This window comes from Gopherus evgoodei, chromosome 10, assembly GCF_007399415.2.
Source record: "Gopherus evgoodei ecotype Sinaloan lineage chromosome 10, rGopEvg1_v1.p, whole genome shotgun sequence".
Taxonomy (NCBI): Eukaryota; Metazoa; Chordata; order Testudines; family Testudinidae; genus Gopherus; species Gopherus evgoodei.
In genome coordinates, this window is record NC_044331.1 from 16,526,895 (window position 1) to 16,544,568 (window position 17,674).

The 17,674-nt window shown below is 40.6% G+C and overlaps 1 protein-coding gene across 1 annotated transcript; it reads right to left on the reverse strand.

The window, feature by feature from the left end:
- Positions 1-3,726: 3,726 nt before the first annotated feature.
- On the reverse strand, positions 3,727-11,504 carry CTXND1 (cortexin domain containing 1). The gene is made up of 3 exons (XM_030578240.1): positions 11,455-11,504; positions 4,806-4,882; positions 3,727-3,988 (listed from the first exon to the last, which is right to left on the reverse strand). Exons 2-3 carry the CDS (start codon positions 4,836-4,838, stop codon positions 3,755-3,757), a joined length of 267 nt encoding a protein of 88 aa, XP_030434100.1. The 5' UTR covers positions 4,839-4,882; positions 11,455-11,504; the 3' UTR covers positions 3,727-3,754.
- Positions 11,505-17,674: the final 6,170 nt, after the last annotated feature.

Consider the following 17,674-nt stretch of genomic DNA (forward strand, 5'->3'; position numbering starts at 1 on the left):
CCAGTTCACCCCAGCTTTGACAATCTGGCCCACAAAACACCATGTCCCTTGGAAATTGCCCCCATAATTCTACCATGGGGACACTTCTCAGTAAGGCTAGATTGTCACAGCCCTTACTCACAAGTACAGAGGCTACAGGGGAATTAGTTCCCTCTGACTCCCCTGGCTTGGCCCTGCTCAGATTGTGACTCCAGAGTGGTGAGGAGAGCACTGACTACTTGTCTGACACACTGGGCTGTGAGTAAGCTGGAAGAGAAGGATGTAGACAACTGCGGGGACAGTGGAAGGGGCTCCCATTTGTCAGCCACAGTAATTGTGGGAAGTGAAGCTGCTCCATGAAAGGTGTGAAGTAACTTACTCTTCTCTTGGACCAAAGCGGCAGGGAATTGTGACTGAGTCTCTAGTCTACTTGCCACCTCTTCCTCAAGGTAGAGGATAAAGTTACAATCTAGTCCTTTATAGCCCAGTGAACAATTCAGATAGTAGAGACCAGCAGAATGGATTGTGAAGACCAGGAGAGAACCAGAACTGCCTTATTTTTAAAAGACAACAAAAACAAAGTTCTGTGTTGAGGCCATTTATTGTATTAGATAAAACACATTCACTACAAGATGAGTAGGTTTTCTGATTGTAAGTAGAGAATAATTATTTAAAATACAATGAAGTAGCCGAGGCACTTGTTACATGCAGTTTAAATTATTATCTATGCTCAACACTGCAGCTGTTTCTAACACAAAACTTCCATTGACTTCAAGGGAAGTTACGTGATGTTGGGACTGCAGGATCAGAATTGTGTGTGCAGTAGAGTAATGTGTGCTGATTAAAGGACAGGAGAGAAAATGCCAAGTGGACACTCAGGAGGCAAGAAATAAGGAGTGGTTTTGCTTTTGACACAGAAGTTCATATTGCCTTTTACTGATAGCCCCAAAGAAATCTGGGGGTTTATGTGAGTGAGATGGCAGCAGACTTGGATGCAGAAATCAGGTCTTGTTTGCATGATCAATGAAGAAAGGAAATAGCCATGTGTAGATATGAACTTCAAATGGAAAGGTCTTAGGTGACTGAGTAGATACTTATGGAAATCCTAATAAGCATAAGGAATTCTCCTTTTACCAACAGAAGGATGAATCAAGGGAGATTGCATCCGAAACAGAAATGCATTATTAGTAGAAAACAGACATATCCATAGGTAGTTTCCCTTGTATTGAATTGCCAAACAGCTACTCTAAGGTGGTTACATGTTTTGCTGGATTGGGGTCCTATTGGTGACCCTACAGTAAGCCGAAGTGTCATGGGTGCAGATAAACATTCACCAGTGTGTTCACACTGAAAATGGTTATCACAAGCCTCATTTGCACTGTCAATTGGCCTAGCAGTTATGCGCACAGATAACTTGCAAACAAAAAAGTGACTCTGGCCAATGAATGGACTGATTCTGTTTCCGTTACTCGTGTTGGACTCTGCAATAAACTCAATATAAGACACTATTCAACGTGACTACGGCTGACAAAATTGAGGCACCCAGTCAGGGAGCAGAAACAATACCATGTGACCTAGGCAATAATTCATATAGTGTAAAGAGATACTCACAGTGCTGTAGCTAGGAACAAAATAGACAACCATTTGTTTTGCACACACTATGTTGAATAACGTTCACATTGTAAAAATCCACAACCAGTTTGAGGGTAACTAGCCAGCAGAAACCAGAGCTAAACTTCTCAGCTAAATTAGTGGCAATGGGTAATTCAACCAGGTCAGGTAGCTGGGTAGAGAGCTGCACTATCCAGGTAGGTCCTAGCATTTATAGTAAACTCCTTTCTCCCAAATGAACACTGGAAATGAAATGAGGGTGAAATTCAAGCCAGTGCAGAAGTTCTACACAATGCTCTCCACACCTCTTAGAGCCAGATTTGGATGCCCTTAATCATATGGAATAGCATCTTACTCCACAAAGAATCTCTCTGAAACCAATGGGATGATAAATGGAGCAAAGTGCTAACAACCAGGACTAAGAACAGCAGAATCTGGTCCTTAAGGCAGGCACTAAATGGTGCAGAGCACCTTATGGGGTTCCTCTGAAATGGGGGGAATTTAACCTATCCTATAATTAGTCTCAACCACTCCCTTTATTCCAACTTCACAAGTAATAACAATACATTAATACTTTGTATCTATATGCAGTGCTTCTTATTTATGGATCTCCAAGTGCTCTGCTGATCTTGATTAAGCTTCAGAGCACAATGGGAGGCAGGGAAATATTACTGTGGCTTAGTTTACGGATGAGTAAAGTGAGGCACAGAGAAATGAAGTAACTTGTCTGGTCATGTAACAAATCTGGGACAGAGCTGAGAACTGAAACCAAGGAACCTTGATTCCTAATTCCTTGCTCCAACCATTGGATATCCCCTTCCTATACAATGCACCGTACCACATAGAGGCAACCTTATCGGGGAAAGACACCTGGCAGCATGGTAACGGAGTTGGAAATATAAGGGGCAAATAGCTAAATACCCACCTCTGTGTGTGAGTCACTTGTAGTCACTTGTAGTCACTGCAGGAAGGCAGCTGTGGGTGAATTTTTGCAACAGAGACAAGACTGAAAGTCTTCAGGGAATAAAGAACCTAGGATTTATTTTTCAGAGGGAATTCCTTTCCCTACAAACCTCAAAGTTGCACAATATAGTCTGGGTGCTCTTTGAATCCCTTTCCGCTCCTTATCTGCAATAATTAGTGAATGGTTAAGGGTGGGAAATAGGGAAGATATTTATATTACAATTTTGTGAAAATTTCTTCTATTAAAGGTACTTAATTTCGCCACAGCAGAATGCATGTTATAAGTTGTTGCTAAATACTCTTCTTTCTTACTGACCAGAAGAAAAATATAACCCCATCTTATCTAGAGTAGTTAGTTCTGAGTTATGTCTGTTCTTCTCTTGCCTTTGTTCCTTTAATCTTGTGCAACCCAGATGGGTAGGAGCAAGGCTGAGTCTTAACAACTGTCAATAAAAGAGGGGAGCAATTGTACATCTGCTCATTTGAAAATCATAACAAGTTTTGTGTATTTCATAATCCTGACCCTTGGAAGTACATTTCCACAATACTGCAGGGGAAAGTGTGTGCCTAGAACTCAGTTAGCCAAGAATAAGTTTGTGCGCACCTCTCTACTCCACCGTATGTGCCTTTTTAGTACTTACATTCATTGCCATCCCAGGGGCAGAAATTCCCAGGAGACTTTGCACACCAATAAGGTGTGGCATTTTTCATAGCCTTAGACTTTGCACACCTATAAGGTGTGGGATTTTCATAGCCTTAAGAACCACACAAAAATAACTGACAAACATATTGTAAACAACCTGTTGTCAAAGAAAGATCAAATGCCCTTATTGCTTTTCCAAGTACTGATAGCTATCCATCCTCTTATTTATTGGAAACAATAAAGAAAAATATTCCTTAAGGAAAAAGAATGCCAAGTTGAGGTTTATATTAGAAGATTTAAGGGAGCCTTATTGCCTAGAAAGCTTTTGTGCTATTCAGGTTACAATCATAATTTCTCTTGTTAATATGTGAAGGTTATACCGGAAATAGGCTGTACCATCAGATAGGGACACAACGATGTCTACAACCTGCTGTGCAAGAAAATGTAACCAATACGCTGTATTTGCACCACTCTGTATCTCTGTTTAATATACATTCACCTTCTCTGAATGAAAAGGCCATCCAGGTTGTGCTCTGAAAGCTTCCAGCAGTGTTCCTTTCAGTCATCCAGGTGCTGTTCCTCCCATGTGGAAGTTGGGATGGCGCTGTAAGGGTCCATGATGACTTTTGCACAGCGAATAATCATCACAATCAAGAAAAGGCAAAGGACGACGAAACATCCTAATGTTAGTCCTTTGTCCACATCAATGTACGCAGGCTCTGGTGTTGGGGCCTCCATTGTTTGCATCTCTCCTTGTCCAGGTTTGTGCTTACTGCTACCATCATTGTACACCTGCAAAACAACCATGCTGTCAAAACAGCAGGATCATTGAGATGCATCACAAAGCATGGGGAAAATAGGATTTTGTTGTCAATGACAAAACTCCCATTGACTTCAATGGGCAGGATTGCACCCTGGTGGGTAAGAGAGGCTGGAAATGTTATGGGACAGAAGGCAAAGCAGGAAATAGAACCCAGGTCTAGCTCTTCTGTGGCGATGTCCATGTTTGTTAATTTAGCTCTTTAGTGTTTGTTCCTGAAAGGCTAGTCAAGAGTGGCTGTTTTTATTGTTTTACAAGGAAAACAGTGTTAAAGGGGCATCATCAACTTGAAATCTAATCCTCTGTTTGCTGTTAAAAAAAAAATCCAATTGCCACACCTGCCCCTACAGCCTCCTGTTTTTAAAATAGTTTACTCTTCACTGTTACTCTGTAAAAGACCCAAACAACTGTTAGGGGAACTGCCTGTAGTCACAGTGCTGTCACTAGTGCAAAGCAAACAAAAGGAAAAATAGTAAAAACACAAACATTTTTTCCTAGACATTTCCTCCTTCAGCTGCAGCAATTTTAGGAGTTACTGGCAATTTCATGCTTTCCAGGGAGGCACTGTGACTTTTAAACTCAAGGTTCATCACCAGCCATGCTGCTCAGAATGGTGTGGTTGATGCACTATATCATCTCAGAGACTCTCCATCCTCATTATCTAAATGTGTGGGCTTGAGCACAGAACAGTGTTTGCTGGCCAGTTTCTGTAGCCAGCAAATTCTCTCTATCTTAACGCAATTGATTTACACTGGGACCCTAAAGGATCGGGAAACTGACTCGACTTACAGAATGAGCGGTGAGAGAGATTTCCCTTGACATCCACCCTTTGTCAGGCTGCTGGGTGAAGGAGGTGAGGGCCTCTGCTGGAAAAGAACAAGAACACAGATTCATTCTTTAAACATCTGCAACTTTGGAGCTAGTCATTGATTAGCCATAAGCAGTTCCTTATTGTTCAGTAACATTCAAACACACTTCAACTGGAGGAAAGAAACTGGAGCTAGAATAAGCGACATCAAAGGGTGGTTTGCATGGGAACCAGACACTAATGCAGTGAAGTATGTCTACAAACAGGCCCTGCTTACATTCAAAAGTTTTACCGCCGAAATTTCTGCCAGAATACTCCTGCCAACACAGCCATTTTGGCAGGATGCATTCACATTTGGCTGCTATTAAAAAAGAAAGTACAAGGTGCAGGTCAGTGTAGATGTATTCAAAGCAGTCCTCCATATTGTCTGTTGGCTCTGAATGAAAGGGACATGGTTGCCTGGGGCTTTTCGTACTGACAGCCTCTTTGCAGCAATGCTCCCCTGAGAGGTCTGTACAGGGTGGCAGGGAAGGTGCCCTACTCTGGCAGGAGAAACTAGGCTGCTCTGCCTTGACATGTCTGAGCAATAAAATCACATTCTACTTGCATGAAAAGTTCAGTGAAATTGTCCCAGAGGGCCAGAAAGCTGTGCAGGCACAGATAAACGGGCACCTCCACCAGGGGCAGAGGGCCCCTATGACTGCCAGATAGCAATGTAAGCCAGTCCAAGCCAGCTCCCCACCACTTAACGACACACTATTTCTACCACTTTCATGCATCTAATCACAGCCTGCAGGTAATGTGTTCTGGACTTGAAAACCTGCATCCAGTTTACAAAGCATTTTCTGCAAAATCATGTAGTTTGAATTATCACTTATTGGTTTGCATGTAGCTTACAATCAATGCAATTGGGTTTTTTTCTTCCCTATGGCTGTGTATATGATTTGGTAACTGACAAGCATGTGTACGTTGAATGGCAGCAAAAGTATTGGCAAAAGTATGGCTTTTTCCTGTTTTCTTTCTGTCAGTTTTGCCTGTTACTGCCAGTTCATGCTCTTAAAATAAACCAGCTACTTTAAAACAGAATTCCTTTGTTCCCTGCAGAGTCCGCTGCCATTTTGAGAGAGGGGGAGGAAAAAGGGAGGAGACTGAAGTTTCAAGAGCTCTGAAGAATGTATGTTGTGCATTACTGGGGGGCAGTAAATTACACTGACCTTAGGCCCCTTTCCCAGTGTTGAGTTCTCTCTTTGGGTTCAGCTGGGTCTCCAAGAGCCACTGGTTCTTGGTTGGGCCTGCATATTCCACATCCCTCTCCTCATTCAGCTTCTCCTCAGCCTACAGGTCCAGGGTGCAATCCTGTTTCAGTGTGGCATCAAACCCCTTATAATAGTGGCAGCTGTTGGGAGCAGTGCTCGACTTTCTGTTGTCCTCCTTTGCTCCTGGTAAACCTGCTACAGCTTCTTCCTCTTTGCCCAGCATTGGTTCTTGTCCATGTTGTAACCCAGCTTCTGCATCTTCTTTGCAATATCAAGAGCTAGATCTTTGTTCCTGTAGGAATTCCACAGCTGTGCCTTCACAGCGCTTTCCCACGACAGGCCAAGGAACGCTAGCACTTCTTTGCTGGACCGGGAAGCAGCACGCGATTCAGCTGGAGCCAAGCTTGTACAGTTGTGGTTGTAAAGGTTGCAGGCGGGTGAAGAGGTATTTCCAGAACATGCTTTACAGGGGGGCAGATTTCAGTCATTGTGACTGTGGGGCAGCAGAGTTAAAAACTTTGACTAGAGAGGACATTGCTGCAGGGACTGTTGCATTGTGGGTTTGTTGCTGGAGGACTGTATTTGTCCATACAGGTACTTCTGTGTCCACACAGGCATCCTGCCAGTAGAATCATACCATCTGAAGACTGTTTTAATTTTGCAAGCAAAAGTTCAGGCTTTTGTTTGCAGGACTCAGGTCTGAGTATGGATGCAGGCAAGCCTGTGGAGATAGCAGTAACATTTTACTGGTAAAACTTTCTAATGTAGACCAAGCCACAGCGAAATGTTCTGAGGTATGGAGCCTTATCACCTTCATGCTCCAGAAATCTGGTGTGGGACAATAGTTTCAGAGCTGTGCTATTCAGACTTTCCAAGGTTGTATTAGTGGTGATAGAGCAGTGTTTCCCAAACTTGGGATGCTGCTTGTGTAGGGAAAGTCCCTGGTGGGCTAGGCCAGTTTGTTTACCTGCCGTGTCAGCAGGTCCAGCTGATCGCAGCTCCCACTGGCCATGGTTCGCTGCTCCAGGCCAATGGGAGTTGCATGGGCCAAGGGACATACTAGCCACCGCTTCCAGCAGCTCCCATTCCTGGAGCAGCGAACCGTGGCTAGTGGGAGCCATGACACTGGTCTACAATTTTTGAGAAGTCGTCTGCTTCAGAGATAAAATGTGCTATTTATTATGTATTTTGATGTGCTGAATTCAAATGACAGTTAAAACAACTGATTGGCTACTGTTTCTAAGATATTTAAGTTTTTGCATTTTATGTCTATGTATATTGTGTAGATAGTAGAGTTTTAATCATAAATTGTAAACCTAGGTCTTTTCATGTGTTTATGGTTGCTTTACATGATAATATTTCACCTGTCCTGTTTATGTAACACTTTAAAAACCAGCAAAAGGGTTATATAAATAAAATTTATTATGAAACAAAAGGCAAAAAACTTTTATGTACATAGTTTAGTCCTAGTCAGTGTCTACTCGGCGCTTCTTGGCTTGTCTCTTGGATTCATTAAATGGAGCATCTCTTGTCACTGTCCAGCAATAGTCTGCAAGCATTGATGGGCTCCATTTGCCCTGATAGCCTGCCAGGAGATTCCACTGCTGTAGTCTGGAGCCCAACAGCTCTGCCTTACTCTTGGGTAGTTCCAAATCCCTGACAAGGTCATTCAGTTCACCTTGTGTTATGAGGTGTGGTTCAGAGGAGGAGGATGGGAGAAAATGTGGGTCCTGTGACATTGATGGTTCAGGACCAGAAGTTTCATTCTCTTCCTCTTCCTCGTCTGACTCAAGTGAGAATGATTCTGATGCATCAGGAACCGGCAGTCCTTCTCCGTGGGGTACTGGGCGTATAGCTGATGGAATGTTTGGATAATGCGCAGTCCACTTTTTCTTCTTTGACTCACCTTTCCCAACTGGAGGCACCATGGAGAAGTAACAATTGCTGGTATGATCTGTTGGCTCTCTCCAAATCATTGGCACTACAAAAGGCATAGATTTCCTTTTCCTGTTCAACCACTGGCCAAGATTTGTTGCACAAGTGTTGCAGCATATGTGTGGGGCCCACCTCTTGTCCTGATCTCCAATTTTGCAGCCAAAAGAAAAGTGATAGGCTTTCTTAACCATACTGGTTATACTGCGCTTTTGTAATGCAAAAGTCACTTCACCACAAACATAGCAGAAGTTATCTGCACTGTTCACACAAGTACGAGGCATCTCTGCTCACTTTGGCTAAACAGAAATGTGTCCCTTTGCAAAATCAAACACTGACAAATAAGAGAGCACGACACTGTATGATTTCTAGAGCTGATATAGGGCAATTTGTTCAGCAGAGTGATGTAAGCTTCGTTATGATTGCATCATCCATGACTTCTAGGAATAACATGATGCAATTCATATCATGTATGACACAATTCATATCATGTATGACCAGCTTCAGATTGCATCATTCATTGTTTTGCCTAAAAAGCAAGTACTGTCCAAACCCAGTCATAGATTTATTCATAGATCCAGTCAAAGATGTATTTTAGTCATTTCTGGTTTAAACTGAGATCCCTTCCCTTTATAACTCACTTATCCTCCGCCATTCCCAAGTCAAGGGTCGTATATACTGACCCAATAGCATATCTTGAAAACTAGAGCCAATCAACAATTTTAAGCATCATTTTCGTTCTCAGTGATCCAGAATTAGTAAAGTTGGACTACATTTATTTCAGAAGCATTTTGGCTGTAGAGCAGTGTGATTGGTCAGACCTGCGGACATGGCAGGTAAACAAACTGGCCCCGCTCACCAGGGGCTTTCCCTGCACAAGCGGCATCTCAAGTTTGGGAAACACTTTGATAGAGGATAATAGCTGAGCCTGGCTCTGCTCTTGAGCTAACATCCAAAGGCATCAGAATCGAGAGCAACTGAATTGGGACTAAGGGCCCAATTCAGGAAAGCACTTAAGCTCAAGCTGACAACCGTTTGACTTCAAGCAGGTAAAGTTAAGAGCTGTCCTGAATGGGGAAGCTGTCTGGAATCGGAGGTTTAAGTGAACAGCTAGTTTGGGCTTGATTTTTCTCTCCAGTGTTGTTACCCTGTTACAGATTCCCACATACGGATTCTCAGCTAGGGCTGGTGGAAAAATTATCCACTGAAACTGTTTTTTGACAGAAAATTGTTTGTTTTTTAACCAAATGAAACTTCTCATAAAAAGTATTAAGATTTCACAGAAAATGCTGATCTTTCATAAAAGGCATATTCTATCTAAAAGGGTGCAGTAGTATGTATGAAAGGATTTATTAACAAGACAAGACCATTACATAGCTGCTGTACAAGGACAGTTGACTGATCTCTTCATCTAGTAACACACAGTAAATATCCCTTGTAAACACCATGCCTGTGGACCTAACTAAGATACTGCTGCCATAATCATAATTCTAACGGTCAACATAATCAGAGGGGAAGTTACTCAAATGGGGCCAATGAAAGTAAACAACTGAAGGACCAAGATACAACAGGACCCTTCCCCCACCCCACCATTACATAAAAACACTCTTTGCATCTGAACAGAACAGGAGGGTTAACTCAGCAGTATGAAATAAAATGTACATTGGAGCTGATGAGTACAATTGCAAATACTGGCAGGTCTGAAACCAGGGCATGAAATACTCAAAGATACTGATGTTGTCAAGTGCTGATGAGAACCATGGCACAAATCTTTCTCAAGCATGAAACGTTGCTAAATGTTCAATTGTATGGCTGTAGGAGCAAGATGTTGGGAGCAATGCTGACTTACACCAGGTAAGAATCTGGTCAAAGCTCCTTAGTTTTGCCTTTATTTTCATTGAAAGCAAGATATTTCCCGGCTTGCTCTTCCTTAGAGGACTGCCACAATTGAGATGGCATTTTTTTTTTGCATAATGACCTAATGTCTTACAGACAAGCACACAGAGGAAACAGTATTAATGAAATTTCTCTATCAGCTTTTAAACAGCCTCACCCCCACAGTGCAGCAGGAGTTGCATCCGGCCAATGCTCATTCTCATCCAGGCAAGAAAAATAAATCATTCAAAATAAGCGCTGCTTGAGGCCTAATAAAGTTGATACGGTAACGACCTACCGCAGTAAGAGTGCATTACAGGTGGATTGCATAAACATTAACTGTGCCTACTGTGGTTAATTAGTGTTTTCATATAAATCTAAACATGAATTTCCATTTTGTTGGCAGCTGGAAGCACTGTGTGTGTGAGATTTATTACCTCCCAATGACCTATTATGGGTTTCTTTCAGCTGTTTTATTTTTATTCTTAATTTCTTTCATTTAATAAATGGCTCTTAAATAGCAGCAAGGAAGAAAAGTTCCATTTTCATCTGGCTACCTGCTGGGCTTGCCTCACCCTCATGTCAAGTGAAGTATATAGAATTCTTCATAGTTCTGCCTCAGTTTTCTTCTAGACTTTGCTCACTGCTGAGACCTAGCTGGCGAGTCTGCTGTGAGAGCAATTGGGGCGGATAATTTCCATGTTGGCTAGGCTCAGGGAGATAGCTGCACTGTGGTGTAGCCAGAACAGATGCTTGGGGCTGTAGCTGTATCTTTCTGGGCAGTCACCAAGCACATAAAACACCTATATTCTAATGAAGCAAGCAGAAGGGATGGGTGACAGGAGTTAAGCAAAAGATAAAGGTTGAGACTAGATACAAGGTCAGTTTATCTTTCTCTACTGCTCTTACTCTGGTGTGTAGCTTTACTCACTCCAGTGGAGTTACTCTGAATACATGCTGGCCTCAGTGAGGGGAATGAGACCCACAGTATATTAACCTAAGATTCTATATTTACATGACTGGTAACAGTATGGGAAATTCTCCCTGCCTTCCTCGGAGAGCTTTTGGAGCCTAAATTTGGCTTCATCTGAAACAGATCTACCAGAACATCCAAGAGTGTATGAAAACAATTGTTTGTACTTCAGAATGGCTTATTTCTGGTTTTTGATGAAGATTAAGGGCCATTCTTAATTTTATTAAAGATGGTTTGCTCAGCCCTCAGCTGGAAAAGGGCTGTGTCACTTACACAGGCTTCTGATGAGAAGTAATTCTGCTTAACAGAATGCCCAATTACATGCAAATCAAATTCAGGCCTGGGGAAAGACCCATTTTGCAACAATCCCTAAGCAACAGAAGCTATCTGTCCTAGTGGGTGCATGCACATCCCCTAAGCTCCCCAGTGTCATTAGTCCATTAGACAAATTCCTAACTGGTTTTGCACACAGAGCTCCTTTCCTTGTTTAACAGAAAATTTTCTCCCATTTCTGATCATAAAATATAGGCAGTGTACAGGGAGGGGAGGACAGGGAAACCACATTGGATTTCATAAATACAATTGCATCCATACCTTCCAGATGCGAGGCTTTCAATCGTATGTTAGCATTCCAGTAACGTAGGTCTAAGTCCCAGTTGTGACTGTACCTAAAGTTTCGTTGGTGCTCAGAATAGCTTTACCTGCACACAGATGCTAATCAGATTCACTTCCACACAGACCTGGAAGCAGTTCTATTGTCACCTAGGTCGCCTGCAAAAAAAAACAAAAAAAAAAAACCTCCTTTGCACATGCACAGTGAATGTTACCAATTTCCATTAAACTGCCGGGATTCTCTGTAGCAAGAGACTGAGGGGACATTCGGTCTGGAGTCCCCTGATTTAGAGGAGAAACTCAATTTTTATTCATATCCAACTTTTCCCCAAAAGAACATCCCTGGTACAAAAATGGGGATTTTATTTAAATCCAAAATTCTTGATGTATTCTTGATGGATAATCTCATCCATAGTGAAAGATAATTCTGTTATGAGTTAACTGGTTCTCTGGAATCTTCCCCATTTCCTCAGCTGGCTTCTAGAGCTGGCTGGAAATCTTATTTTTTCTTTTACAAACAACACCAGTTTGTTGAAAAGGAATTTCTTTGCAGAAAAGGGTCAGTTTCCATACATTTTGGTTCTGTTTTTTTTAAAGAAGTTTGAAATTGTTCATGTTTCATTTCAATGTTTTCTCTAAATGAAAAATGCCAGTTCTCTTGTCTGAAAAAATTGTTTCAAAATTGAAGCCCATTACAGTCAAAATAGGATGTTGAAATATTTTTTAAAAAACCATTTTGATCTGACTTGATTTTTTTCAGACTTTCTTTTATTTTGTGAAAATTGAGGGTTTTGACTTTGTCCCAGTTCAGGAAATGTTTTTTCCCCATCTCTATTAATTTTTCCCCTCAAGGGTCCCATGATATCAACCAACGAGGATTAGATACAGCTATTCCGGAATGCATCAATGCCACTGTTCACTCAAATGGATTTCTCGTATGTATCACAATTTGCTCCTGTGGCTAGGAACTCAGAATGTTGTCTCCTTTAATGCTTCTAACCTCTGCTGGGCCATAGAATTAGAGGCTGGACTTAACACCCAAATTCAGATTCTCAGATGATGCTAAACCACAGGGCCAGTCCTGACCCTGAACTTCTTAAGTAACTGTAATCTCATCAGCTAATATAAAAATTGCTCAAATAGTTGATCTCTTTTCCTAGTTTTGTCCCCAGATGCATGTCAAATGAATTCAACACTAATTTAAACTTCAGATGTATAAAATAGGAGTCTGGACACAATCATACCATAATATTCCTAATAATTCAACTTTATAATCAGAAATAGTAAGTATTTAATGAAAGTGAAATACCGTGGTTGGATCCAGACAGATTAACTTTTCTGTGTCTAGAAAGGAGGGCTGTCAAGCAATTAAAAAATTGTGATTAATCATGCAATTAATTGCACGGTTAAACAATACAATATAATTTTAAATATTGTGGATGTTTTCTACATTTTCAAATTGATTGCAATTAAACACAGAATACAAAGTGTACAGTGCTCACTTTATTTGATTACAAGTATTTGCGTTGTAAAAAAAACAAAATAAATAGTATTTTTCAATTCACCTGATAAAGAGATTGCACTACAGTACTTGTATCATGAAAGCTGGACTTACAAATGTAGAATTGTATACAAAAAACCCTACATTAAAAAATAAAACAATGTAAAGCTTTAGAGCCTACAAGTTTACTCAGTCCTACTTCTTGTTCAGCCAATCAAGTTTGTTTACATTTGCAGAAGATAATGCTGCCTGCTTCTTGTTTACAATGTCACCTGAATTGAAAACAGGTGTTTGCATAGAACTGTTGTAGTTAGTGTTGCAAGATATTTACATACCATATGTGCTAAAGATTCATATGTTCCTTTATGCTTCAACCACCATTTCAGAGGACATGTTTCCATGATGATGACGGGTTCTGCTTGCTTATGATCTAAAGCAGTGCAGACTGACGCATGTTCATTTGCACCATCTGAGTCAGATGCCACCAATAGAAGATTGCTTTTCTTTTTTAGAGGTTTGGGTTCTGTAGTTTCTGCATCAGAGTGTTGCTCTTTTAAGACTTCTGAGGGCATGCTCCCCACCTTGTCCCTCTCAGATTTTGGAAGGCACTTCAGATTCTTAAATCTTGGGTCGAGTGCTGTAGCTATCTTTAGAAATCTGACATCGGTGCCTTCTTTGCATTTTGTCAAATTAGCAGTGAAAGTGTTCTTAAAACAAACAACATGTGCTCGGGTCACCATCAGAGACTGCTATAACATTAAATATATGGCAGAATGCAGGTAAAACAGCAGGAGACATTGAATTCTGCCCCCAAGGAGTTCAGTCACAAATTAAACGAGTGTCATCAGCATGGATGCATATCCTATGGAATGATGGCCGAAGCATGAAGAGGTTTATGAATCTTTAGTGCACCTGGCACACAAATGTCTTATGACACCAGCTACAACAGTGCTATGGAAATGCCTGTTCTCACTTTCAGGTGACATTGTAATTAAGAAGTGGGCAGCATTATCTCCCATAAATGTAAACAAACTTGTTTCTCTTAGCGATTGGCTGAACAAGAAGTAGGACTGAGTGGACTTGTAGGCTCTAAAGTTTTACATTTTTGTGTTACATAACTGCACTCAAAAACAAAACAAACTACATTTGTAAGTTGCATTTTCATGATCAAGAGATTGCACTATAGTACTTGTATGAGGTGAATTGAAAAATACTATCATTTTTACAGTGCAAATATTTGTAATAAAAATGATATAAAGTGAGCACTGTACACTTTGTATTCTATGTTGTAATTGAAAGATATTTGAAAATGTAGAAAACATCCAAAAATATGTAAAATTTCAATTGCCATTGTTTAACAGTGCAATTAATCATGATTAATTTGAGTTAATTATATGAGTTAATTGCAATTAATTGACAGCCCTACTAGAAAGCAATTCTTTAAGTGCTGACTCCATTAAAAAAGACTAATTATCCTTTTATGTTTAAAATTCTTTCAGGAGGAAATCAATACTCTATTTTAGTAGCACAGACACCCTGTGATCCTGATTACTGTTGTCTACCTGTAGCATAAAGTAAGGTTTCTTTGTTTTTGTTTTTGTTTAACCTCATACTTAATTTTTCATCTACTGCTCCAGTCAGAACTAATTCATACACTGGTACTTCAAAAGGCTTAAAATCAGTTTGAGTAAACAAATTTTCATGAGTTAATCTGTGTTTGAAATCATTTGTATATGAACCAGAGAAATGTTCCTCAGTACATTTGTTTTAACAAATCTATATAATAAATTACTAGCCGTTGATAGTTCCTTTGAAGATTAAAAAGATCATTTGTGGTTGCCCAAAAAGTTGATGAACACATGCATCAGTCTGGAGAAAGCATTTAAGGCTTGTATTGTACCAAGGTTTTTCTCTGACTTTTAATGTTGAGAAACTTGGGTCACAATCTTTATTAGAAGATGATTCAAGATATTTTTAAAATAATTTAGTTGTTGCAATTTAGTGAGTACCCCCCCTCCTTCCTTAAATAGGTCAAATAGCTAATCCTTTTTCATTCACTTATAAAGCACTTGGCACTGTTTGCTTTGTTGTTGGGTTAAGCAACATTCAGCTAAGATTCCAGGAGTTACTGATAATTACATTAGATCTCAGACTACTCAAATGTTGCGGAGTTTGGAAGATCTACTGATTAGAGCTAAAGAGCTGATTGCTGGAATCTCAAACTCTGAGAACAAGCCTCTCCCATCTTCCAAGCTTTAGTTCACTACTAGATAACTCCTGGTCAAATTTCTGCTTCATGGTGAGCCTGGAAATGTCTAGAAGCCTCCCAAAGAAATACAAAAGAATAATGAAAACCATGGTTCAGCAGTAATGTATGGCGTGGGATTTGAGCACTCATCATTTACCCTCTACCCCAAAAGAGGATTTGGAAGGTATGTTGGTAAGGGGGGGGGTGTTGTAATGTGCATTTAGAAAGACAGACAGGGCAAGCAGAGACGACTTCCAAAAAAATATTTTTCTCAGGGTACCTCACGTGTAAGGGCGCCCTAAATATTTCAATTTTTCTACTTAATTCCCTTACCATCACTGTCCTTCCAGCTGAGGAGGGCTGGCTTGGAATTGTTAGATTGTCCTGAAGTGGCCAAAGGGCTCATTGATGAGCAATGCTAGACACACCAGTCCCTCCCAGCCCAAGGAAGAAAAGACTAGTCTCCTGCATAGGTCAGACTGGGGGACCGTGCAGTGTATCTCTTTCCAGCATGAATGTGACAATGTGTTTCTGAGCGATATTGGCTATTGCTGGATTTTTTTTTAATGTTAATACATGTAGGGCTTAACTCCTGTGTGTTTATAAAGGGCTTTGAGATCCTCTTGTGTGGCGCTATCAAAATGCAAAGTCATAGAAGTGATGCCTAAAGATTAGATGGATTTGAATAGCTATCCTCTAATGATGTCTAGACAACCTTAATGCAGAATATATACAGTATTTTCAGGAAAGGAAGGCTAATAACCCTCAATATACACTTAACCTTTAAACATATTGAGCGACAATACAGAAAGTCCTAGAGAAATAAATGGATTTGGCCTTCAAACCAAGGCTTGTAAATGCTATGTGGCTATTACGTGAACCCGAGCAAGTGTCTGCCAATGAGGCTGAAAACCACTGCTCCATGCTATTTAAACTTTACAGAGTGAGGCAAGTATCCTTTGTTCTCATTTTGTGACGTTTTACCAAATAATCAGTGTTAGGAGAACTGTAAGTAGAACTGTGTGGAAATTTCTCACTGCAAGCAAAGCTGGAAAAGAAAAAAAGCAAGATGTGCGTTTTCCTCTCACGCTTCAAATATTTTTACAGAAATGCAAGGTATGTTTTATAGGCAGAGCACTTTTCTTCCTGTGAAACAATCTGTCTGGGTGAATGAAAGCCCAAATTCTCTGACACACAGTGCTTTTCTCACAGGAGGCAAATGTGTTGCATTTTTACCTTTAAAAAGCTACATTTATGAAGTGTATGTATATAATACTCTTAATGTGGAACAAATCTGCAAGGATTTCACAGTGCAAAGTCACCATGGCTTCATGGTGGCTGACCATGTAAGATAAGTAAGCATTAATACCATACTATATTTTAATACAGGTATGCTTGACAATCAGGGCAATACTATACATTTAATCAATCTAAACTGTATGCCACCAGTATCTAAGCACTGTGCAAAAATTCCCAGTACAAAAGAATAGCCAAAAAGCCCAGATACCAAGACAAGTGCTACAACTTGGAACAAGGGTAAACCAAACATCAGGCAAAACCATTTACTAGTCAAAGGTATAAATTCTCCAATGGCCTAAAGAGTAAGAAAGGGGGCATTGCAGACTAGAAAGAGAAGCAAGAGTCCCCAAAAATGGCTTGCAATGGGCTATCTGACATAAATGGCTATTTTAGGAAGGTAGTAAAGAGCAGATACATTGTGTCATGCAAACACCCCTAGAGAATCTCTTAGCTGTTTATTAGCTAAGTTTGATGGTGCTTTGGCAGCTGGAGACATAAGAATTTCATTACTGGTTCTTGTCTGGTATCTGTTCAGGCAAACACACTTTACATTGCCATGATAATTACTGTGGTCTGAGATGCTCTGTTTCAGAGATGCAGTCGGGGGACCTGCCCAAGTGCTCAGCACCACAGAAAATTGGGCCACATCATTTCCAGACATCCCTTCTATACAGTCCCATAGAGACTGGCACACAAAAGCACCTGTTGGTGAGGATCCAGTTGGTATCTGGATAAACCATATTTTCAGCTGTCTCCCAGTGGGATGGATTGTGTTCTCCTTCAGAGACAAGCCAGATGACTTTGAAAGGTTTGGTCCATTTGTAATAAAGAGGAAATGCATTGCATTTACTTGACGGCGCTGGCTGGGGTGAAGGAACCTGATAAGTATGAGACTAAATGACCCCTCTGGCCTCTAACTCTGCAAATATTCTCTCTTGCATGTTAAGAAAGATCAGGTGAAAGACTGTATGAGCTAATGGTTAGAGTAGAGGCCTCAGTCAAGAAGGGTCCTGGGTTTGTGCAGACTTGCAATCTTTTTTCTTTCAATACCTACATCCCTAACCTTTTTAGGTCTATTTTCCCATCTGTTAAATCTGTACATTAAAGCCTCGCTGTACTAAATAATAGCAGTGTTCCTAGCCACACAACCTCCA